We start from the raw sequence: 27,819 nt of genomic DNA, 5'->3' as shown, positions 1-27,819 counted from the left end.
TATTATTTGGCCCTACTTTTACAATCCTGGTATCATCATTTAACCTACATGGCCGACACTCTGCTAACCGAGAGATTGGTAGATTAATCTATATTGAGTATGTGGCTACTAGTATATGGGCAATTGGTCTGTTAATCGGGTTGGTTATAAGTCTGTTAAGAGTAAAACGCACAATTTAATGTTAAACTCTGTTAAATATACAGATTTTTGGCATTTTATAAGAACCAAATCAACAAAAGAAAAGCAACTGACAAAATGATATCTATTATAGAACATTTTAAAGTCAGCCCAGTTGTTAGTAAAACTAAAAGGTGTTGCACAAGTATGTGGTATTTGTGCTTTTATGCACAGCAAATTTTTGGATGAAAGGCATTTTTTTTATATAGATGTCATTTAAGGTGGTACCCAACACTTTCACTCAAATTAATTTGGCTCGTTTAATTTTCAAAAAATTTTGACATAGTATTTACTTTGACCCTTTGACAAAAATATAAAAAAATTTCTAAATATTTCAACCAACCATTTTATCAAAAAAATTACACTGGTATTATAGCAGTTTGACAAACACTTATTTTGATCATTGAGAAGCTTAATATTCCCTTTACAACACAACGTAGTTAAAACGTTTAGCTGATTTTACAGAGTTATCTCCCAGTAGTGTTAGGTACCACATTAATGGACAAAAAATAGTACTTTGGTTCTAAAAAATAAATTGACATCACGAAATATATCATAATTGTAATAAAACGTGAGTATTCAGAGGTGGATGTAGGGGGGAGGCCCAGGGGGCCTGACACCCCCCACCCTTTTTGAGGAAAAATTTTGGTTTGTTATATAGAGAATCACTGATGCATGACGAGAGCAACCCCCCTCTTAGCCAGTCAACAGGCCCCCACTTATAAAAATTTCTGGATCCGCCACTGGTAATACCACATTTTAGTGGATATTAGGAGAATAAAGTCTGTTAATGGGTAGAACAATTTGAATTGTGTCAGTTAAGAGTTATTTAGCCTTAGTTTAGCTACCTTTATATTTTCTCATTGAAAAGGTTAAGAATGAGATGAACTTAGGAGAAATCAAAGTATAATGAAGTACTGAACATCGGATGACCGCAAGTTCTGGTGAATGTTCATAAGCACATGTCTCAGAAAAAAAATCACATCTCTATACCTGAAAGTGAGGTTCATATACAGATATAAAAAAAGATCTGAGACAAGTTCGTGCGTAGATGATGAATAAATGACAGGGAATTCAATGTCACTGTAATAAACTATTATATTAGTCCAGTCGAATTGTGAAACAATTGCTCAGATTGTGGTAAAAGCATCAAACTTTACAGAGTGTTAGTTGAGGTCATAACTAACATTTTTAGCTATGAACCCAATTCAGAAAATCAAAATGGCGGGTCTGGCGGCCATTTTGAAATCATGTTAAAAAAAATAATAAAAATAATTAGAAAAAATATGAAAAATATATTTCTTTACCAATTTTGATAAACTTTCGTATTTCTTATGACAAAGAATATCAACTGAGGACTATTGAAGTATTTAGTGGCCATCTTGAATGGAGGCTATTTTGGAAACGTAAATTTCCAATATATCATTATTCGCTATCCTAAATTGTTTTTTGAATTAATACTAAGTTTTATTTGCATTTACAACTAGTTTTGCTAATCATTTATTTATGACTGTTAATATAGGATATATTCTCAAATAAGCCATGCGCATGTAAACATGGTTAACATATAAATGTATGTAAAGAAAGTTAAGCATATAGGGCTTAGTTACTTTTTAACCACCAAAAATTGTGTATATACAATATGAGTTATGACCACTATATGTTGAAAAGGAAAAATACGTAGCTATTAAAATCACTGGAGCTGAAAAAAATATTAAAAAAAATAGACTGGAAAGAATTCCGTAACGCGAAGAGAGGACACGTGTGGATTTACAATGCCAGGCTAATACAAAAAGAGCAGACATAGACATTTGAGCTGGTAATCAGTCATTTGTTGTAAGCATACAACTGTTCCAAGTTGATGAAGGTCATGTAATGGGAGAATCAAAAGAGAGGCAAAAGGTATTAATCCTTTCAAGGCAAATCTTAAGATCAAAATATATTTTGTCAGGAAAAACGAAAAAAAGTTTAAGATGAGTCACGGATTGAAAAAAACAGTAAAATAACCAGACACAGATATGATGAATCAACAAGAACAATGATTGCATGGAGGTTTTTTTTTCTTTCTTTTTGATGAGGTATCTGACTATCATTCAACATGAAGCATCGACAATTATGTTCGACAATAGTGTACGTTACTGTCACTTGAACTACTAACCATTGTTCTTTTAGCCAGACTCAGTGCTGGAGATTAATATTTCAGGAGCAGATAACATGCTAAATGTTTGTTTAAACTGCACGACAAGACAATTAGACAGAATTCGAGACACAGAAAGAAAGTCAAGAACCTGTTATCCATGGAATGGACCTCGCCAAAATGATAGAAAACAGTGACGGCTCACAGTCTGGAATTGTTTTAATATATTTGAAATTGATGATATCAGTAAATTGTACAGTAAATGTTCTTAGTAATATGAGTTGTCATGAAAAAATGATTAATACAACACTTCTAAAAATTGAAAACTAGCTGCATTAGATGACATGCAAGCACACATGAATGGTTGCATCTTCTCCGGATTCTCAACGAATATGTTGGGGAAGTTCTGAAACAGGTCATGTCTTTTAGTTGTGATGGTGAAGGCCTCTTCATAGTCAAAGTTACTAGAATAGTTTGAAGAGTTAGACTTGCTACTATAAAAAGGTTTACAGGGACATTTTAATGTAGGCTTTCAAAATGAATCAGTTCCACAATCTTTGAGACATCTTACTCTCTATCTGAGGACTGATAAGTTGCAGTTGTATCCTTTCGAATACGAGTTGCACAATTGAACTATTATAGCTGAGAAATGGTATGTTTGTCTGCCACTCAACGATATAACTGGACTGTTACGCGATGTTTAGCCATCATGTATCATTCTTACTGAGAAAACTTATGTCTGTTGAACTGATTCGTGTCGACAGTGTTTACTGAGTGTCCCTGTAAAGTTATTTTTAGTATCAAGCACATATATTTTGCCTGCTATGGTGATGCCTTTATGTTTACCCTTTTTATTATGAGGTCTGTTTTAGAGCATCACGAATACCTTTGTTGAAAATCAAGAGAACTAATTTATATTGCTTGTATGCTTGCTATGGCAGCTACATTCCAATTTTGTTAACAGCGTTGTGTCAGTTCTTCCTTCCATGATAACTCCAAGTTATTCCAGGCGTTAACTGTACAATTTAGCGTGATCTGCAAGCTTGGAGATTAGTAATATACCTCTTCCAGACCGTGTGCCATCAATGTATTTTTATTATTTTGGAAAGTACAGCTCCAAGGATAAAAGATTCCTGGCTTTCTTTCTGTGTCTTGTACTCTCTGATTTGCTATAATGTCAAGTTTTATCAATCATCAAGTCGGATATTAGTGAGTTGACATCTTCAGCTCTTAATTACTTTGGCTAGGTGAATATGTCTTGTAGTACAGGTGCACAGTCGTGCCCTATTTTTGTCGATTTGAAAATGTCGATGTATCATGGAGATCTTCAGATACATCACCACAGAAAAAATACACTGCAGTCATTGATTTTGTTGATCCAGTATCACCTTACAGTGTCTGGTTACTTATTGTTTTCTTTCAATTGGCAACTTATCTAGCATGTTTTCCCTTTTACTGATGAAATATTTTGAGATCTGAACATTTGTTTGACATGATTTGTGCCATTATGCCTTGTGATTTTGGGGTGCTTCTGCAGTTCCATAGCCCTCATTCAACTGTTTCGAATTGAGCGAAAGGAAAATCATTCAAACCCAACATCTTCATATGTTTGCATCAAAAGAGTGATTGCCAGCTCCAATGTCTATGTCTGTTCCATTTGTATCTGCTTGGCATTGCAAACCATCACATGTCCTCTCTTGCCGTTTCACACATTCCTTCCAGTCTAATCGCCCATATTGTTTTTCGGATATCTAGCCCCAGGGTTTTCGAACAATACAATTTTGATCTTTTCAAAAAAAAACTTTCGGTCATAAATTATATCATATATACGTAATTTCTGTTTTAAAAAGTTACTTAGGCAAACATGTAAGTAACAAAAATTCTGATACTGATATCTTTATTTTGTAAACATGTGCATGCCTTACCTGACTTCTTTGTGAATATCAAATAAAGTTTAGTGAAAAATGTATGAATGCAAACAGTGAATTAATAAGATTAGCGAATAATGATATATTGGAAAATCATGTTTTCAAAATGGCCATCATTCAAGATTGCTACCCCCAAAAAATCAATATATATGAAGTTCTCAGATGACAGGCCTTGTCATCTGTGATGAATATACCATATGACTATATAATAACTTCCTGCAGTAAGCGCTCAACTTATACATGTTATAAGTCAAAGTGAACACGGTTACTAAGGAAATGCAAATGTGTAAAGGCAGTTTTAAGTAGTACTACGATATGTAAATGTCAATGACAATGTGATCGATTTGATAGACAGAGTGTGGTTTGGCAAAACATGTGCATATCATTTATTGTTAGATATTTTTAACGTCAATTGAAAACATTTGAGTAATTGATGTTCTTTTAACATTACTTGCATGATATGAAATTCATTATGTCTGCAAATAAGGTTTTTGAAAGTTGTTTCAAATGAACAAAATCAACAAAACGAATTATCCTGTAATCAGACAATTATTATAAACGACAGGTATACACATATTTTCTTGCTTTATTTTTACTTGTACAATAAAATTCTCCTTTTATTCTATGTTGAAAAAGCGATGGAACGAATATTGCTTTAAGAGTAATAGTTAATTTTATGATCCTCTTCGTGGTCCGCGTTTTAATGCTGTTATACCCGATACGAAACAGAAGAATAACTCGGGGAGGGGGGTATGCTCACTTTTTTCCCTGTTTATATAGCTCAAACAAATACATTTGTATATCTTCGACAATGCATTTTTTTTTTTTTATCGAAAAATGACTACATATTTTGGCTTAAAAAATCAACATTTTTCAAGATGGCCGCCATTCAATATGGATAATATTTCCAAAACTTTTGTTCAACAAGACAATTGAAATCAGCACTGTTGTTCTATTTACTAGGTTTCATGTCAATATCTTTTCTAATATCATTTTCATGATTTTTTTTATAAATCTACAGAGATCAAACGGCCGCCATTTTAAAATGACCGCCTTGTCCACAAATTTCGACTTTCAGAGTGGGTCCATAGCTTAAAATGTTGTCCATGACATATACTACTATTATGCCAAATTTCATGCTTTTACCACAATCTGAGCAATTTTGTCAAAAATCTGCACAAATCGACTGGACTATATTGTAGTGATACAAATCAGTATAATCTCAGTCTGGTTTGTTCTGAGGGTTTGTTGTTATAGTTATATTATGTTTCAATATTTTTATATTACACTGAGTTACATGTATATATGATTTTCATCCATTTGTATATCATTCTATTCTACTATATAAATAATAGTGCTGTGCAAGTTCATGGTAGATACTCTTCTGTAATAATTTGATTTTTCTAATAAATTTGATTTTTAGTAGGCATTCATATTTTTCCACAAAACGTTCAATTTTACATGCAGAGTTATTGGTTCTTGGGAGATTGCAAACGTTCTTCCACATGCGTTACCACAATTTTTCTATAAAATGTGAAATTTATTTTAACATAGCATTTTTACTCCGCTGTGATCTCTCCGGAGCATCAAGGTTATTTCCCCCCTGGATTTCCCGAGGAGCAATAATGTACTTTAATGTATTATTTTTAACGGCAGTGGCTATTTGACTAGCACCGGCAAAATAGCAAATTTGCTATTTACCCGGCACCAGCAACAGAAAAAATGCTATTTTGCCAGCTTTGAATAAAACTGTTGATTGATGTGATTAGTAGAGAATAAAAAAGCTAAATAACATTTTAAATTCCTTTAATACAATATGCAAGTAAAAACAAGAATGTGTCCCAAGTACACGGATGCCCCACTCGCACTATCATTTTCTATGTTCAGTGGACCTTGAAATTAGGGTCAAAACTTTGATTTGGAATTAAAATTAGAAAGATCATATCATAGGGAACATGTGTACTAAGTTTCAAGTTGATTAGACTTCAACTTCTTCAAAAACTACCTTAACCAAAAACTTTAACCTGAAGCGAACGGACACACAGACGGACGGACGAACGGAGGCAGAGACCAGAAAACATAATGCCCCTCTTCTATCGTAGGTGGGGCATAAAAATGCAGTACAATAAAAAATAAGATATTGAAGATGTCCATAAATTATCCTAGAGGCTCTAAAGAGCCTGTGTCGCTCACCTTGGTGTATGTGAATATTAAACAAAGGACACATGACAAAATTGTGTTTTGGTGATGGTGATGTGTTTGTAGATCTTACTTTACTAAACATTCTTGCTGCTTACAATTATCTCTATCTTTAATGAACTTGGCTCAGTTGTTTCAGTGAAAATGCTAGTGAAAATTTACAAATTTTATGAAAATTGTTAAAAATTGACTATAAAGGGCAATAACTCCTTAGGGGGTCAATTGACCATTTTGGTCACGTTAACTTATTTTTAGGTCTTACTTTGCTGTAAATTATTGCTGTTTACAGTTTATCTCTAACTATAATAATATTCAAAATAATAACGGCAAAATTTCCTTAAAATTACCAATTCAGGGGCAGCAACCTAACAATCAATTATCCGATTCATCTTAAAATTTTAGGACAGACAGATCTTCACCTAAAAAACAATTTTCTAAACGATTACTAAGATTTACGAAAAATGGTTAAAAATTGACTATAAAGGGCAATAACTCCTAAAAGGGTCAACTGACCATTTTGGTCATGTTGACTTATCTGTAAATCTTACTTTGCTGAACATTATTGCTATTTACAGTTTATCTCTATCTATGATAATATTCAAGATAATAACCAAAAACAGCAAAATTTCCTTAAAATTACCAATAAGGGGGCTGCAACCTAACAACGAGTTGTCCGATTCATATGAAAATTTCAAGGCAGATAGAATTTGACCTGATAAACAATTCTACACATGTCAGATTTGCTCTAAATGCTTTGGTTTTTGAGTTATAAGCCAAAATCTGCATTTTACCCCTATGTTCTATTTTTAGCCATGGCGGCCATCTTGGTTGGTTGGCCAAGTCACGCCACACATTTTTTAAACTAGATACCCAAATGATGATTGTGGCCAAGTTTGGTTAAATTTTGCCCAGTAGTTTCAGAGGAGAAGATTTTTCTAAAAGTTAACGACGACGGACGACGACAACGGACGACGACGATGGACGCCAAGTGATGGGAAAAGCTCACTTGGCCCTGTGGGCCAGGTGAGCTAAAAAATTATAACTTTATGATATTAATTAAAAGCATGAAAACACAATTGTGTATACATTATTACATATATTTTTTCTCAAATATTTATAAACCAGATGCTCCGCAGGGCGCAGCTTTATACGACTGCAGAGGTCGAACACTGAACAGTTGGGGCAAGTATTCAAGCTTGATACAGCCATGAATTTGGATTGTGACTAAATAGTTGACACAGCATAGGTTTTTGACACAGAATGATGTACTCTAATGAACTTCAAAAAATCAAATTTACCTATTATGGTCCAATATCCAAAATACATGATATTGATTCAGCATATCAAAGAATCCCAATAATTCAATTTTTGATGAAATCAAACAAAGTTTAATTTTTTACTAGTGTTGTCAAATTGTACACTTTTTCCTAACCGGTTACTCGGATAATTGTTTGACCGATTAACCGGTTAACCAGTAGTTTAAGTTGGTGTTTGAAAGCTTTATCAATAGTACACTACACATAGATAAGATGAGGAATGAGTGTCAATTTGACAACCTTTCATCCAAGTCATAAATTTTTGCTTATGAAATTGAAGTTTGTCCTTTGGCATTATAAGGCTTGTCTGTGAGGATTCCTGGCGAAGTTTGACTTTGAATAATCGAATGCACCGTATCAACTACCGGTATATAGCAAATGTACCAACTTCAGGTTGAAAAATTTAAAAAAAACTTCTTGATCTCGTAGAATTGAATATGTCTGAAACCAATTATTCTTTCCTTTTCTCTTGTTGTCTCCAAAAATAATGAGGAGTGTTTCAATTTGAAATGATTGATTATTAAAATAAGAAGATGTGGCATGATTGCCAATGAGACAATTCTCTACAAGAGACCAAAATGTCACCATATCATGTGATGTTTCTTTACTTTGTTTGCTTGTATCTTTAAGTATGTTACTGGTACTATCACGTATACATTGAGTACATTCACATTGGTTTGCATTTCACAATTTTTGAATTAGCATTTCGTTTAAAATAAGACTAAGCCTAGCACTACAGCAGTTGCACATTTAGATGTAGATTTACAAAATATATGATCAAAAACGAAATAATGAAGTAATTAGATTAATTTGATCGCATCACTGATTTAAAGTAACTGTTAAAACTAGAGGCTCTCAAGAGCCTGTATCGCTCACCTGACTTTTCTTGGGGTTTTGAAATTATATAAAAAAAGATAAAATTTGGCTACAAAGTAACAACACTTTGCTAGCACCTCAAAAGGAAAGGAACAAACATGTTTGGTTTCATTCAATTCAGTGGTTCTCTAAAAGAAGAAATTTGTATGTATTTTCAATAGGGTCCTATGTTAAACTAAGTCCCCTGTTGGCAGCCATCTTGGATGATGGATCAACTACAAAGTAACAACACTTGGTCAACACCTCATAAGGAACATTCATGCTATGTTTGGTTTCATTCCATTCAGTGGTTCTCTAAAAAAGAAGTCATTTGTATGCATTTCCCATAGGGTCCTATGTTAAACTAAGTCCCCCGCTGGCGTCCATCTTGGATGATGGATCGCCTACAAAGTAACAACACTTGGTCAGCACCTCATAAGGAACATTCATGCTATGTTTGGTTTCATTCCATTCAGTGGTTTTCTAAAAGAAGTCACTTGTATGCATTTCCCATAGGGTCTTATGTTAAACTAAGTCCCCCGTTGGCAGCCATCTTGGATAATGGATCGGCTACAAAGTAACAACACTTGGTCAGCACCTCATAAGGAACAATCATGCTATGTTTGGTTTCATTCCATTCAGTGGTTCTCTAAAAGAAGTCATTTGTATGCATTTCCCATAGGGTCTTATGTTAAACTAAGTCCCCCGTTGGCAGCCATCTTGGATAATGGATCGGCTACAAAGTAACAACACTTGGTCAGCACCTCATAAGGAACATTTATGCCATGTTTGGTTTCATTCCATTCAGTAGTTCTCTAGAAGAAGTTCAAAATGTAACCAAATGCTCCGCAGGGCGCAGCTTTATATGACCGCAGAGTTTGAATCCTGAACGGTTGGGGCAAGTATGGACACAACATTCAAGCTGGATACAGTTCTAAATTTGGATTGTGATTAAATAGTTGACACAGCATAGGTTTCTGACACAGAATAAATGTGGTCTAATGAACTTAAAAAAATTTTTTTGCCTTTGAGCAATTCACTATGCTGTTGAATATTAATCCTCTCAAAAAAATGTTTGAAGAAATTTTCTTTTTATTTATGAAATCTGAAATGAGAAAAATTTACCCGCCTCCCCATTTTTTTTTCACATCCCCCATTCCCTTTTTCCAAAATTGATCTCAATTCAAATTTCTAATGAAGTTTGCAACAATAGCTACTCATTTAAATACATCATAAAATATTAAAATGTAACAAAAGGTGCTTGTTATCACTGAATGGTAAAGATTGTTTTAATTTATCAGTTGGTAGTAAAAGTGAATATACATTGTATATTGTATAAAACAATGATTTAAGTTGACTCAACTACTATTCTGGACAAAGAAAGATAACTTCAATCAATTGAAATTTTCTTGCTATTGCACAATATTGTGCAATTAGATATTTCTGGCTACTGCAAAATATTGTGCAATTGAAAATATTTGCTTTTGCACAATACTGTGCAATTGAAGATTTCTTGCTATTGCGCAATACTGAGCAATTGAAAATTTCTTGCTATTGCACAATACTGTGCAATTGAAGATTTCTTGCTATTGCTGAATACTGTGCAATTGAAAATTTCTTGCTTTTGCACAATACTTAATATAATAATTTTGGATCCTGATTTGAACCAACTTGAAAACTGGGCCCATAAACAAAAATCTAAGTACATGTTTAGATTTAGCATATCAAAAATGCCCAAGAATTCAATTTGTGTTAAAATCAAATTTAGTTTAATTTTGGACCCTTTGGACTTTAATGTAGACCAATTTGAAAACGGGACCAAAAATTAAGAATCTACATACACAGTTAGATTTGGCATATCAAAGAACCCCAATTATTCAATTTTTGATGAAATCAAACAAAGTTTAATTTTGGACCCCGATTTGGACCAACTTGAAAACCGGGCCAATAATCAAAAATCTAAGTACATTTTTAGATTCAACATATTAAAGAACCCCAATGATTCAATTTTTGTTAAAATCAAACTAAGTTTAATTTTGGACCCTTTGGACCTTAATGTAGACCAATTTGAAAACGGGACCAAAAATTAAGAATCTACATACACAGTTAGATTTAGCATATCAAAGAACCCCAATTATTCAATTTTTGATGAAATCAAACAAAGTTCAATTTTGGACCCTTTGGGCCCCTTATTCCTAAACTGTTGGGACCAAAACTCCCAAAATCAAACCCAACCTTCCTTTTATGGTCATAAACCTTGTGTTTAAATTTCATAGATTTCTATTTACTTATATTTAAGTTATGGTGCGAAAACCAAGAATAATGCTTATTTGGGCCCCTTTTTGGCCCCTTATTCCTAAACTGTTGGGACCTCAAATCCCAAAATCAATCCCAACCTTCCTTTTGTGGTCATAAACCTTGTGTTTAAAGGAGTAAGTTCGGTAAGGGCCATATTTGGCCCCAATTATAAAGTTCATAGTAACAAGACAATAAATGTTTTAAGTTGCCTTAAAGATATGTGAGAAAGTTTAACAGAACTGTTTTTGTCAAAATTTTATTCTAACACGTTGATTTTTACATCCCAAATAGGTCAAAATAAAGGGCTTTGGTGAAATTTGACAAAAACAGCTAGATTTCAACCAATTTAAGGACCAGGAAAGATAGAGCGCAGGCGTCGACAAACTTAATATTCAAATAAAACATGTGAAATGTCTTCACAAACATTATATTAAAAGATCTTTGTTGTCGACGTATGCGCTCTATGTTTCCTGTCTAATAATCTATGGGAAATTTACCCATTTTCATTGATTTTTTCGTGAAAAATCAATATGAGTACAACTTGTGACGTCATAATGAAATGCAAAAACGTAAAATTTTCAACAAAATGGCTTATTTCCTATCTAGTCACTGTATAAGCTATAATTTATTGTGATATTGGTCAATAAATCCGAATTTGAAATTGACGCTAAAAAATGGGGGCCATTTTAGGACCTTACCGAACATACTCCTTTCACTGATTTCTATTCACTTATACTAAAGTTATTGTGCGAAAACCAAGAAAAATGCTTATTGGGCCCTTTTTTGGCCCCTAATTCCTAAACTGTTAAAACCAAAACTCCCAAAATCAATCCCAACCTTCCTTTTGTGGTCATAAACCTTGTGTCAAAATTTCATAGATTTCTATTCACTTAAACTAAAGTTATAGTGCGAAAACCAAGAAAATGCTTATTTGGGCCCTTTTTGGCCCCTAATTCCTAAAATGTTGGGACCAAAACTCCCAAAATCAATCCCAACCTTCCTTTTGTGGTCATAAACCTTGTATCAAAATATCATCGCTTTCTATTCACTTTTACAAAAGTTAGATTGGAAAACTAAAAGTATTCGGACGAAGACGACGACGCAGGACGACGACGACGCCAACGTGATAGCAATATACGACGAAAAATTAAAATTTTTGCTGTCGTATAAAAATGTGATCATTTCACCTGAACGATAATCTTATATAAGCACCATAAACCTACTGAGATTTCCCAAGCCCGTGTATTCTCTTAAGTCTATAAATAGCTTTACACCTGCTGGGATCTCCACAGGTGATCATTTCATAGTTTTAAGTTTGCTGCAGGGATTTCCCCAGCATTGTAAGGTGATTCATGTACAACTTTTTTCTACAGGTAATCACCAAATTTTTTACTTATCTTTAAAGGAACTCTTATTTTTCTCGTATAGATATCAAGTCAAATTTCTTTTAAGTGAATGAGTAGCCCCAAAAAAGCCAATAATGCATTATTTTGTTAGTCATCCAATTTAGAAAGATATGTACTGTTATGTTACAGTTCTTTTAATATTATTTAATATTTCAATAATGAAGTTATTTCTTAAATATATGTTGAGTGTAAACTTGAAGAAAAAACATAGAGAGAATGACTCAATGATGTTTGACAAAATATCAGGATTTTAGTTTTTCTGTCTTTATTGCTGTCAAGCTAACTTCGGGTTTAAGAAAACATCTATAATACTAAAATTACGAGGTCCAATTTGTCAGCCGTCATCACGTAAAAACGACGAATCAAAGAATTCAACTTTATATATAACTAATATAGTACAAAGGTGTAGATTAGAAATTACACCACTCCAGGCCCTTTTGTTTTCCACGTAATTAATATTGCCAATAATTAAGAAGTTCCGGGTCGAGTCCGATATCGATACCAATAGTATATTCACCTGTTACCAATTACCTTATCTGTACGTTCCGCATCTGACAGGCGCACCACCAAACGGTGTATTCAGGATTAATATGCTATATAGTAATACATGGGTCATAATCACAGGGTTGACACTACTTAATTGTCAAATTGTTACCTATTGTAGTATTTTAATCAGTTAAACTTTCTAAGATAACAATACGAATCTATAATACTAAAATTACGAGGTCCAATTTGTCAGCTGTCATCACGTAAAAACATGAATCAAAAAAATCAACTTTATATATAACTAATATAGTACAAAGGTGTAGATTAAAAATTACACCACTCCAGGCCCTTTTGTTTTACACGTAATTTATATTTATCAGATGACAATACTAATACTAAAATAAGGCTTGTGCATAGTTATATACTTTAATTCAGTCACGGACCCGCGATATCACGGGTGTGTTCTAGTACTAATTTATAAAAATGTAAAATCAAAATAAAAATTGCAGAGGACACCCAAGCTACTCGAAATTGACAAAGCAAAGTAAAATGTTAAAGTACCATCGTATAATGTCAAAGTACCATCGTATAATGTCAAAGTACCATCTTATAATGTTAAAGTACCATCGTATAATGTCAAAATACCATCATATAATGTCAAAGTACCATCGTATAATGTCAAAGTACCATCATATAATGTCAAATACCATCGTATAATGTCAAAGTACCATCATATAATGTCAAAGTACCATCGTATAATGTCAAAGTACCATCGTATAATGTCAAAGTACCATCGTATAATGTCAAAGTACCATCATATAATGAAAGTTTTTAACATAAGGTAGTTCCGGCGTTCCATAGTAAATATTCAAATTTGGCTGATATCATAATTCAGAAAGGGGGGAGATTGGAGATCCAACGAATGGAATATACTCGAGGTCGCCTAACTGTTCAACTTGCATTTGTACGTATGGGCTATGTCGATTTTTTCAAAATTTCACTATTCAATTCTGGCATCGACAGGTAAAACTCACGAAATAGTTTATAGACAAAGAACAAAAACAAAGAATGAAAGATAAAAACACAAAATGGACCATAACACAAAAACACAATGGCGGTATGTACATGTACCGATTCCCGTCATAAGTTTATACTGAAAAAATGGATGAATAATAAAGGATAAATAGAGACAACAGTAGTATGCCGCTATTCAAAAGTTATAAATCTATTGAAACTAGAGGCTCTAAAGAGCCTGTGTCGCTCACCTTGGTCTTGTGCATATTAAACAATGGACACGGATAAATTCATGACATAATTGTGTTTTGGTGATAGTGATGTGTTTGTAGATCTTACTTTAGTGAACATTCTTGATGCTACAATTATCTCTATCTATAATGAACTTGGCCCAGTAATTACAGGGGAAAATATTTTCTAAAAATTTACAAAAATTTATGAAAAATGTTAAAAATTAACTATAAAGGGCAATAACTCCTTAAGGGGTCAATTGACTATTTTGGTCATGTAAACTTATTTGTAGATCTTATTTTGCTGAACGTTATTGCTGTATACAGTTTATCTCTATCTATAATAATATTCAAGATAATAACAAAAAACGGCAAAATTTCCTTAAAATTACCAATTCAGGACAGTAACCTAACAACGGGTTATCCGATCCATGTGAAAACATCAGGGCAGATAGATCTTGACCTGATAAACGATTAAAACCTGTCAGATTTTCTCTTAATGCTTCGGTTTTTGAGTTATAAGCCAAAAACTGCATTTTACCCCTATGTTCTATTACTAGCCGTGGCAGCCATTTTGGTTGATTGGCCAGGTCACATCACACATTTTTTAAACAAGTTACCCCAATGATGACTGTGGTCAAGTTTAGTTTAATTTGGCCCAGTAGTTTCAGAGAAAAAGATTTTTGTAAAAGATTACTAAGATTTACGAAAAAATGGTTAAAAATTGACTATAAAGGGCAATAACTCCTTCAGGGGTCAACTGACCATTTTGGTCATGCTGACTTATTTGTAAATCTTACTTTGCTGAACATTATTGCTGTTTGCAGTTTATCTCTATCTATAATAATATTCAAGATAATAACCAAAAACAGCAAAATTTCCTTAAAATTACAAATTCAGGGGCAGCAACCCAACAACAGGTTGTCCGATTCATCTGAAAATTTCAGGACAGATAGATCTTGACCTGATAAACACTTTTACCGCATGTCAGATTTGCTCTAAATGCTTTGGTTTTTGAGTTATAAGCCAAAAACTGCATTTTACCCCTATGTTCTATTTTTAGCCATGGCGGCCATCTTGGTTGGTTGGGCGGGTCACGCCACACATTTTTTAAACTAGATATCCCAAATATGATTGTGGCCAAGTTTGGATTAATTTGGTCCAGTAGTTTCAGAGGAGAAGATTTTTGTAAAAGATTACTAAGATTTAGGAAAAATGGTTAAAAATTGACTATAAAGGGCAATAACTCCTAAAGGGGTCAACTGACCATTTTGGTCATGTTGACTTATTTGTAAATCTTACTTTGCTGAACATTATTGCAGTTTACAGTTTATCTCTATCTATAATAATATTCAAGATAATAGCCAAAAACAGCAAAAATTACCTAAAATTACCAGTTCAGGGGCAGCAACCCAATAACGGGTTGTCGGATTCATCTGAAAATTTGAGGGCAGATAGATCTTGACCTGATAAACAATTTTACCGCATGTCAGATTTGCTCTAAATGCTTTGGTTTTTGAGTTATAAGCCAAAAACTGCATTTTACCCCTATGTTCTATTTTTAGCCATGGCGGCCATCTTGGTTGGTTGGCCGGGTCACGCCACACATTTTTTAAACTAGATACCCCAATGATGATTGTGGCCAAGTTTGGTTTAATTTGGTCCAGTAGTTTCAGAGGAGAAGATTTTTGTAAAAGTTAACGACGACGGACGACGGACGACGATGGACGACGACGACGGACGACGGACGCCAAGTGATGGGAAAAGCTCACTTGGCCCTTCGGGCCAGGTGAGCTAAAAAGTAAAATCACAAAAATACTGAACTCAGAGGAAAATCAAATGACAAAACACTTCAAAAACGAATGGACAACAACTGTCATAATCCTGACTTGGTACAGGCATTTTCAAATGTAGAAAACAAATCTGGGTTACAAACTTAAACCGAGGAAAACAAACCAACTCTAATAGGAAAACAACGAAATAACAGAAGACTGAAGTGCAACTCACAAAAAAAACCCTAACCAAACAACAATGCAACACACGTAGAAACGAACTACAATAGATAACAACTTGCATATTCCTGATTTGACCTGGTTTTGTGGCTAGCTGAACCTCCGCGCTTTATGGCAATGTTTGGATCCTCAATGCTCTTCAACTTTTTACTTGTTTGGCTTAATAAATATTTTGATATGAGCGTCACTGATGAGTCTTATGTAGACGAAACGCGCGTCTGGCGTACTAAATTATAATCCTGGTACCTTTGATAACTAATTAAACATACCCGATAAAATGACAATATTACATGACAAGATTACACTTACAAATATAATTGCAAGAGCACCATGCTTGACATGTTAACCATAGAAAACCAAAGAATAACTTAAATTGATTGAGGACAGTACACAAAACAGCTTAATAGAATTAGGGACTGTGTGTCTGTAACACGAATTTACTTGAACAAAATAAGGGAACTTTAACACGCTATTGAAGAGGGGCAAAAGATACTAGAGGGACAGTCAAACTCGTACATTGAAAATTACAAACTGACAACGCCATGGCTGACATAGAAAAGACACACAGACAAATAACATTCTGTATGTATGTGTCTGTCCTAAGTCAGAAGCCTATAATTCAGTGGTTAAGTTACATATTTGTTTTTTGTTCATTATTTTGTACATAAATTAGACCGTTAGTTTTCTCGTGTAATTTAAAACCAAAGTAAAAGGTTTTTTTTAGCATGTTATTGGGATGATACAGATTATATTGAAATGTATATTTTTTTACCTTCCAAACCTCAAAAGATGCACTATCAATATACAAACTAATGTGATTACTGGGAGAAGACTATATAAGTACAAGAGTGCACACGCTGAAATGTCTCGCCTTCTATACTTATCATTGATATTATGTTGATAGTCCTAAGTATAAAGCTAAGCTTTATTACAACTGTCACATAAACTTAACATTAATCAAGATAACTGAACAAAGACTAATGAACCTTGAAAATGAGGTCAAGGTAAGATGAACCATGCCAGGCAGACATGTACAGCTAATAATGCTTCTATACAATATATATAGTTGACCCATTACTTATAGACCAAACACAAAACTTAAAACTGTGCAGTGAAAATGAGGTCACGGTCAAATAAAACCTGCGTGACTGACATAAAGATCATAAAATATTTCCATACACCAAATATAGTTGACCTATGGCATATAGTATTAGATAAAAAGAAAAACTCAAAATCTTAACTTTGACCACTGAACCTAAAAATGAGGTCAAGTTCACATGACATCTGCCCGCTAGACATGTACACCTTACAATCATTCCATAAAACAAATATAGTAGACCTATTGCATATAGTATGAGAAAGACAGACCAAAACACAAAAATTTAACTATAACCACTGAACCATGAAAATGAGGTCAAGATCACATGACACCTGCCAGTTGGACATGTACACCTTACAGTCCTTCCATACACCGAATATACTAGCCCTGTTGCTTATAGTATCTGAGATATGGACTTGACCACCAAAACTTAACCTTGTTCACTGATCCATGCAATGAGGTCGAGGTCAAGTCAAAACTGTCTGACAGACTTGAGGACCTTGCAAGGTACGCACATATCAAATATAGTTATCCTATTACTTATAATTAGAGAGAATTCAACATTACAAAAAATTTGAACTTTTTTTTCAAGTGGTCACTGAACCATGAAAATGAGGTCAAGGACATTGGACATATGACTGACGGAAACTTCGTAACATGAAGCATCTATACACAAAGTATGAAGCATCCAGGTCTTCCACCTTCTAAAATATAAAGCTTTTAAGAAATGAGCTAACGCCGCCGCCGCCGCCGGATCACTATCCCTATGTCGAGCTTTCTGCAACAAAAGTTGCAGGCTCGACAATAACTAACTTGTGTCTAATCCCTTTTGCATATTTAGGCAAATTAAATATGTTTAAACTAACTATAATGTTATTCACAGAATATGTATAAAAATATGATTGATTCATGCATCTTTCAGCACAATTGTGATATTTCTTGGCAGTTAGTGTTTATTGATGGAGGAAGCCAGAGTGCCTGGTGAGTACTAAAAGTACCTTTGCATGATAAAATAGATGATGGAGGTAGAGTAGAGGGAAAGAAAAGTCTTCAGTACTTAGTTGCATGCAAGTATTTAATAATCTTTACCTCTGGTTCCATGAAATCAAACTCCTTGGCACAAGTGTACAACATTGTGTGGAAATTCTTAAAATCTCCAAACTTACTTCTGAATATTTCTCCTATGTGTGCCTAAAGAAAAAAGCATAATGAAACTAATACTCTCAAATCGTACTTTCGTGTTAATTTGACCGGTTGATACAATTTGTAATGCTTTTCTGTTATTTAATATTTTACTTTACTTATTTAGCTTTAATTCTCATCTCTCTATTTGTAATTAATACCAGCTTTGATAAGTCTTTGGTATGACAATAAATTGTCACTTCTGTTCTTGATCAAAGAACAACATTATTTGTTTTTATGAAAAATATTTCATTACTGTATACCTTACTACAAAATTATTTTCATTTACCTGTGTACATTATTTCATTTGACTAGATTAAAGAACCTTTGTGAGCGGGCTCACATACCCCATATCCCAAAATTGCCACTGGACAAACAAAATCTCACCAGATTCAAAGTTCAAAAACTCATAACTCTACAAAAGTCAACTAATAAAAAATGTCTTGTGGATATGCACATCTACATATTATGTTCTACAAGGTTTCATGAAATTCTGTTGTGTGGTTTCAGAGGATGTGTGATTACAAACAGTTGCAGTAGTATATTGAGGCCAATAATTTCAAAGGAGCTAACTCCTAGATAAATAATTGAATCATAATTTCCTGTCGTAATGCACATCTACATAGTATGTCCTTATGATCTACAAAGTGTCATGCAATTCAGAGAAGTTGCGAAGACAAACTGTTGCAGTAGTATATTTAGGCCAATAAGTTCAAAGGGGTATTACTCCTGGAAATAAATTCCTTTGCTGAATGCAGCTGGATATGACCGCAATGGTCCAACCCTGAACAGTTGGAGCAAAAATGGACAGAATACTCCCCCTTAATACAGGTCTGAATTTGGATTGTAATCAAATATTTGACACATAATAGGTTTCTGACACAGAATAACTGTAGTCAAAGAACTTAGAATTGGTTGTATGATTTGAATTCATATTCAATTTTGCTTTTGTAAAATTCACTATATTGTTGCGAATTTTCCCTACTTTTTTTTTTTTGGTTTACGCTATACACACTGTTGGGAATTGACACTATCTTTTTTTTTTTGCTTTTATGCTTGAATTACCCATTTAAATACATCTTAAAAGTCTTAAAATAGAAAATGACATACATAATCATGGCTAAAATTAATATATACCTCAATCAGTATTTTTAAAATAGTAACTTAAATAAATTGACAGCTCATCACCTGAAGACAATACAACATTTTTTTTATACATACTGTAAAAGCAGTGTACCGGAGGTAATTCAACCATGGGCTTAAGTAATTGTCCATTAACCAGGAAAACCCTTGTTTTTCCCTTTTTGCCCCTCATTCCTAAACAGTTTGACCTATAACATCCCAAAGCCATTCCTAACCATCCCTTTGAGGTATGGAAACTTGTGGTATAATTTCGGAGATATCCATACATCATTCCACAAGTAATTGTCTGGAAACTAGAAAAATGCTTATTTGGGCCCCTTTTTTGCCCTAATTCCCAAACTGACCATAACTCAAACAAACAATCCAAACCTTCCTTTTGTGTTTATAAACTTTTTCTTTAAATTTCATAGATTTCTATTAAATTAAACTGAAGTTATTGTCCGGAAACCAATTGCCTTCTGACAATGACTACAACGTCAAAACAATATATGAACGCATAAATTTTTGCTGTCGTATAAAAGATTGAATCATAATTTCCTGTCAACAGGGACATCTACATATTATGTACAAAGTTTCATGAAATTCTGATGTAAAGTTTCAGAGGAGTTTAGATGACAAACTGTTGCAGTAGTATATTGAGGCCAATAATTTAAAGAGGCTAACTCATAGAACCAGCAGCTTTATATAACCGCAGAGGTCGAATCCTGAAAAGTTGGGGAAAGTATGGACACAACATTCAAGCTTGATACAGCTCTGAATTTGAATTGTGATAAAATGGTTGACACAGCAAAGGTTTCTGACACAGAATGAATGTGGTCTATTGACTGAAAACTACAAAAATCTTATTTGGGCCCCTTTTTTGGCCTCTCACTTTTTGAACTCCCCTTGGAGCAAGAACCCCAAACTCAATTCCAGCCTTTCCTTTGTAGTAAGAAACCTTGTAGTATAATTTCAGAGGGATTCATACACTTTAACACAAGTTATTGTCTGTAAACTAGAACCAGATGCTCCGCAGGGCGCAGCTTTATACGACCGCAGAGGTTGAACCCTGAACAGTTGGGGCAAGTATGGACACAACATTTAAGCTGGATTCAGCTCTAAATTTGGATTGTGATTAAATAGTTGACACAGCATAGGTTTCTGACACAGAATGAATGTGGTCTAATGAACTTAACATTTTTTTTTGCCTTTGAGCAATTCACTATGCTGTTGAATATTAATCCTCACAAAAAAATGTTTGAAGAAATTTTCTTTTTATTTATGAAATCTGAAATGAGAAAAATTTAACCCCCCCCCCATTTTTTTTCGCATCCCCCTTTACCTTTTTCCAAAACTGATCTCAATTCAAATTCCTAATGGAGTTTGCAACAATAACTACTCATTTAAATACATCATAAAATATTAAAATGTAAAATAAAGTGCTTGTTATCACTGAATGGTAAAGATTGTTTTAATTTATCAGTTGGTAGTAAAAGTGAATATACATTGTATATTATATAAAACATGATTTAAGTTGATTCAACTACTATTCTGGACAAAGAAAGATAACTCCAATCAATTGAAAATTTCTTGCTATTGCACAATATTGTGCAATTAGATATTTCTTGCTATTGTGCAATACTGTGCAATTTAAAATATTTGCTATTGCACAATATTATTAATTCGTATATTTCAACAAATTTGATTCGTTTAGGGATAGTCACATGTTAAACTGTATTTTCGAAGGTAGAGAGAAAACAGCGGATAGCAAAAAGCATATTGACCTGCAAAAAGCATATTGCACGGTTATTTTTAGAATATCTAAAAACCAATCATACTTTGTGACGTCATGTAATGTTTTTCAGGATAGTGTTTAGCGTTTTGAAACACATGATATCTGTGATCGATTATTTGACGAAAGAAATCTTCAAATACATAAGAAAAAATGTAAGATGTCCAAAAAAAAAGGTAAATGAAATAACAACTTATATGTTGTTATTATCAAGGAGACAATGTAATATCTATAAAATTCCAACAAACCTAAATGACGATGTTGATACAAATATGGTCAGAAATTAATAATATAACAAATATAGCCTTTGTATGAGGTCAATACAGGATATATCGACCCAAAGAAGTATATCGACCTCGGACTTCGTCCTCAGTCAATATACTTCTTTCAGGTCAATATATCCTTGTATCGACCTCATAAAAAGGCTATATTTGTATAATACTGTGCAATTGAAGATTTCTTGCTATTGCCCAATACTGTGCAATTGAAAATTGCTTGCTATTGCACAATACTGTGCAATTGAAGATTTCTTGCTATTGCTGAATACTGTGCAATTGAAAATTTCTTGCTATTGCACAAAACTTAATATTATAATTTTGGATCCTGATTTGAACCAACTTGAAAACTGGGCCCATTATAAACAAGAGTGCACACGCTGAGATGTCTCGCCTTCTATACTAATCATTGATATTATGTTGATAGTCCTAAGTATAAAGCTAAGCTTTATTACAACTGTCACATAAACTTAACATTAACCAAGATAACTAAACAAAGACCAATGAACCTTGAAAAAGAGGTCCAGGTCAGATGAACCATGCCAGGCAGACAGGTACAGCTAACAATGCTTCTATACAACATATATAGTTGACACATCACTTATAGTTTAAGAAAAATAGACCAAAACACAAAAACTAAACACTGTGCAATGAACCGTGAAAATGAGGTCACGGTTAAATAAAACCTGCTCGACTGACATAAAGATCATAAAATATTTCGATACACCAAATATAGTTGACCTATGGCATATAGCATTAGATAAACGGACCAAAACTCAAAAACTTAACTTTGACCACTGAACCATGAAAATGAGGTCAAGTTCACATGACATCTGCCCGCTAGACATGTACACTTAACAATCATTCCATACAACAACTATAGTAGACCTATTGCATATGGTATGAGAAAAACAGACCAAAACACAAAAATTTAACTATAACCACTGAACCATGAAAATGAGGTCAAGGTCAGATGACACCTGCCAGTTGGACATGTACACCTTACAGTCCTTCCATACACCGAATATACTAGCCCTATTGCTTATAGTATCTGAGATATGGACTTGACCACCAAAACTTAACCTTGTTCACTGATCCATGAAATGAGGTCGAGGTCAAGTCAAAACTGTCTGACAGACATGAGGACCTTGCAAGGTACGCACATATCAAATATACTTATCCTCTTACTTATAATAAGAGAAAATTCAACATTACAAAAAATTTGAACTTTTTTTCCAAGTGGTCACTGAACCATGAAAATGAGGTCAAGGACATTGGACATGTGACTGAGGGAAACTTTGTAACATGAAGCATCTATATACAAAGTATGAAGCATCCAGGTCTTCCACCTTCTAAAATATAAAGCTTTTAAGAAGTGAGCTAACGCCGCCGCCGAATCACTATCCTTATGTTGAGTTTTCTGCAACAAAAGTTGCAGGCTCGACAAAAATCTAAGTATATGTTTAGATTTAGCATATCAAAAAAGCCCAAGGATTCAATTTGTGTTAAAATCAAATTTAGTTTAATTTTGGACCCTTTGGACTTTAATGTAGACCAATTTGAAAACGGGACCAAAAATTAAGAATCTACATACACAGTTAGATTTGGCATATCAAAGAACCCCAATTATTCAATTTTTGATGAAATCAAACAAAGTTTAATTTTGGACTCCGATTTGGACCAACTTGAAAACTGGGCCAATAATCAAAAATCTAAGTACATTTTTTGATTCAGCATATCAAAGAACCCCAAGGATTCAATTTTTGTTAAAATCAAACTTAGTTTAATTTTGGACCCTTTGGACCTTAATGTAGACCAATTTGAAAACGGGACCAAAAATTAAGAATCTACATACACAGTTAGATTCGGCATATCAAAGAACCCCAATTATTCAATTTTTGATGAAATCAAACAAAGTTTAATTTTGGACCCTTTGGGCCTTTATTCCTAAACTGTTGGGACCAAACCTCCAAAAATCAAACCCAACCTTCCTTTTATGGTCATAAACCTTGTGTTTAAATTTCATAGATTTCTATTTACTTATACTAAAGTTAACGTGCGAAAAACCAAGAATACTGCTTACTTGGGCCCCTTTTTGGCCCCTAATTCCTAATCTGTTGGGACCAAAACTCCCAAAATCAATCCCAACCTTCCTTTTGTGTTCATAAACCTTGTGTTTAAATTTCATTGATTTCTATTTACTTATACTAAAGTCATTGTATGAAAACCAAGAATAATGCTTATTTGGGCCCTTTTTTGGCCCCTAATTCCTTAACTGTTGGAACCAAAACTCCCAAAATCAATCCCAACCTTCCTTTTGTGGTCATAAACCTTGTGTCAAAATTTCATAGATTTCAATTTACTTAAACTAAAGTTATAGTGCGAAAACCAAGAAAATGCTTATTTGGGCCCTTTTTGGCCCCTAATTCCTAAAATGTTGGGACCAAAACTCCCAAAATCAATCCCAACCTTCCTTTTGTGGTCATAAACCTTGTGTTAAAATTTCAAAGATTTCTATTCACTTTTAAAGTTAGAGTGCGAAAACTAAAAGTATTAGGACGACGACGACGCAGACGCAGCCAACGTGATAGCAATATACAACGAAAAATTTAAATTTTTGCCGTCGTATAAAAATGCTTCTTTTTGGCCCCTTATTCCTAAATGTTCAGGGATAATAACCTCAAACTGACACCAAGCCTTCCCTTCATTATATGGAATCTTGTGGTACAATGTCAGAGATACCATACTGTTAAACATAAGTTATTGTACTGAAACTTCAAAAATACTTGTTTTTGGTCCCTTTTTGGCCCTTAATTCCTAGACTGTTTGCCCCACAAGCCTTAAAACAAATCCCAACCTTCTACTTAATGGTATGAATTTCATAGAGATCCATTCACTTAAACTTAAGTTAATGTCCGGACACCAAATGTGTCTTCAGACGACGACGCAGACAACGACATCATACCATTATACGAACGCAAAATTTCTTTGCAGTCGTATAAAAAGGGCATAGAAGGCAAGCTTGGGCAGACCACATTTATATTAACATGAGACTGTACAGACCTTCTAAGGCTTCTTTGAAATTTAATAACTTCAAATAAAAAGTTTTATCTGTTTTTAATCGTTCCAATGATTTTGTCTTTTTGCTGGTAAAGAAATTGTTTAATTTTGGTCTTTCATTTCATTCAGTTTCATTTAATTTATTGACTTTTAAAAAAGTTGCCTCCTAAAACTGTTTAATTTTGGTTTCTTGGTAGTTATCCATTGATAACATAGTTTTTATTTCAATATCTCTTTTGATTTTACCTTTGACAATCTTGATCATTCAAGCGATTGATTGAATATCGTATTTGAATGCAGTGAAACTTCTAACTGACGGCAATTTTAAGTTTACTTTCAGTCAGACAAAATGGTCCAGTCGGTTATGAAAAGCCAGCGTTTTTGAAACTAAGAACTCCATGAGACAAAAGGTTAAAAAAACTTTGTTTTTATCTTATTCTCTTCAAAAATATTTTTTGTTTTAAGCATTTGAACCGGCAACATTCCGCCAGGTTCGGCCTCTTAATAAAAACCCTGTTATGTTCCCTATTGGAATTTTTAAAACAAGGATTACTTTTTATAGTCGAGCGTTATATAACAAATTACAGCTTCTACTTCCAAAAAAGTTTGACAGCTGCATGTATTTGGCAATACAAATTACGTTATGATCATTATAAGCAAATAGGTCTTTGATGATACTTAATAAACAAGACTGTTTTGAAGTTTTTACTTACATCATCAGCAGTTTTAAGGAATTTGGAAACTAATATTTTACAGCCTACTGTTCCAGTTATCAATAAAATGCCCTGTATAGCCTGAAAATAAATAATACAAACCAGTGTTAATCCACAACACATGTTTAAGAAAACTTTTATTATATAACATACTAATTCTAAACATCATTTTCTAAATTAGATACCATTACATAACATATACATTTCTATAACTTAAAATGTTACATTAATGACTGAAAGCTCTTAAAAAATAACGCCATATAAAAATATATATTGGGTATATGAAAACAGTAACAAAGACTTGAAGATACATTTATCATGATCTTTAAAAATAAACTTCTTCTCCAACCTGATGTATCTTATACAACATTCTGAGGACCATGTTAACTATTTAGTTTAGTAGTTTAGTTATTATAGTTTAGTCTATATAGTCTTTAGTTCTATTTGTATGTATCTTTGTATTTACAGTGACTTGGTGGGTTTAGATTCAAGTTGTACAAAGAACACTTCAGTCATTTATAGCCAATTAACAGTGGTAGCAGAGCTCACAACATCCGGGGAGATGGCGAGGGCTCTGAGTTATAAGAACCCACCAAGCTTGACAAAAGAGAAGTCATATCAGTAATGGAAGAATGAAGTGAAGATGTGGCAACTGGTTACAGAATTGGACAAAAAGAAGAGAGGCCTAGCACTTGCGTTGTCTTTACAAGGGAAGCCAAGAGAAGTAGCGTTAGAAATAACACCAGAGCATTTGAATGTTGATGAAGGAGTTGATAAATTGATAATAGAATTAGATAAATTGTTTGAAAAGGACAAGACAGATCAAGCTTATGCAGCATATACAGCTTTTGATAAGTATCACAGGGAGTCATCAATTAAAATGTGTGACTATATAATTGAGTTTGAACAGAAGTATAACAAATGCAAGAAATATGACATGCCGCTTCCTGATGCAATATTAGCATTTAAACTCTTAGATTATGCAGGACTTGATGAAAGTGATCGACATTTAGCTTTAACTGCATGTTCTGATTTAAAGTTTGAAACTATGAAGGCAGCCCTTAATAGGATATTTGCATCACAATCTCAGAGTGATAATGATATAGTTACTATTAAAGAAGAATCTGCATTTGTAGGAGAACATCATTTTGATAAAGAGCGTAGTTCAAGGAGATTTGGTGCTCGCGACTCTGCTAATGAAGAAATAAAATGCAAGGAAAGTAATACACCTTTCAAATTTGGTGATGGTAAAACAGTACATTCTTCTCAGACCGTGAAGATACCTGCCACAATTGGGTCTTTAAAATGTTACATAGAAACAGAAGTAGTTGACTGTGAAATACCTCTATTATTGAGCAAAGATTCTTTGAAAAGAGCACAAACAGTTCTTGATCTCCAAAAGGATAAAGTGACAATGTTTGGAAAACCAGTTGATGTTCATTTCACCTCAAATGGTCATTATTGCATAAACATCAAAGACAGAAGAACTGGGCAGACCGATTCTGTAGTGAGTGAGGAGGAAATCCTGAAGGTAGATTCTGGATTCTCTAAGGAAAGAAAGAGAGATATTATATCAAACCTGCATAAACAATTTGGTCATGCCTCATCTGAAAAGTTGTTATCTCTATTGAACAGTGCAGGCTCAGTTGACTCAGATTTGCTCAAAGTGCATTGTCTGTTTCAAGTACCAACATCCGAAACCAAAGCCAATACTGGGATTTTCACATGCATATGATTTTAACCAAATTGTTGCTATGGATTTACATGAGATTGGTCACAATTTCTACTATTTGCAAATAATTGACTTGTTTAGCCGTTTGAGTGCAGCAGCTATTATCAGGAGAAAAGACTCACAGTTGGTTGTTGACAAATTCATGCAGATATGGGTTAGTGTATATGGTGCTCCTGAAGTTGGAGTATACACTGACAATGGTGGGGAATTCAATTCTCAAATTTTTCGTGATATGGCTGAAAATCTAAACATGTCAGTTAAGACGACAGCAGGATACAGTCCCTCGTCAAATGCAATTGTAGAACGACATAATGCAACACTAACTGAAACAGTAAAAAAAGTCAGAGAAAGCTCATATCTATCTTGGGAAACTGCAATTAGCTGGGCTGTGAATGCCAAAAATAGTCTTGTAAATGTGTATGGTTACAGTCCTTATCAAATTGTGTTTGGAAGACATCTTAACCTACCATCAACACTAGTCAATAAACCTACAGCTCTTGAAGGAGAAACAATGAGTAAAACAATGGGAAAACACTTAGTTGGTCTTCACGAGGCAAGGAAAGCATTTGTAGCATCAGAATCCTCAGAGAAAATTAGGCGTGCTCTTCGAAAGCAGGTTCATCCCTCAGGTGAGAAATTCAGAAATGGAGATAAAGTATACTTTCTTAGAGACAATCAATGGAAAGGACCTCAGTGGCGGTCCAGAACTTTTCCTAAGGGGGGCCCTCTGACTGACCTAAGGGGGGGGCCGCTCCAGTCATGCTTCAATGATTCCCTATATAATCA

At 33.8% G+C, this 27,819-nt stretch overlaps 1 protein-coding gene across 1 annotated transcript in view; it reads right to left on the bottom strand.

Annotated features, from left to right (window-relative positions):
• The window catches only part of LOC143063641 (protein C-mannosyl-transferase DPY19L1-like), a 312,490-nt gene that overhangs the window by 173,900 nt on the left and 110,771 nt on the right, over window positions 1–27,819 (bottom strand). Inside the window, exons 12-13 of the mRNA XM_076235893.1 lie at window positions 25,302–25,382; window positions 18,247–18,348 (exon numbers count right to left, since the gene is read on the bottom strand). Coding sequence (XP_076092008.1) covers window positions 18,247–18,348; window positions 25,302–25,382 — 183 coding nt within the window. The remainder of the gene's footprint in view (window positions 1–18,246; window positions 18,349–25,301; window positions 25,383–27,819) is intronic.

The sequence above is a fragment of the Mytilus galloprovincialis genome, chromosome 2, assembly GCF_965363235.1.
Source record: "Mytilus galloprovincialis chromosome 2, xbMytGall1.hap1.1, whole genome shotgun sequence".
Classification (NCBI taxonomy): Eukaryota; Metazoa; Mollusca; class Bivalvia; order Mytilida; family Mytilidae; genus Mytilus; species Mytilus galloprovincialis.
The sequence above is the reverse complement of the archived record's forward strand: the minus strand, read 5'-3'. Positions and strand labels throughout refer to the sequence as shown.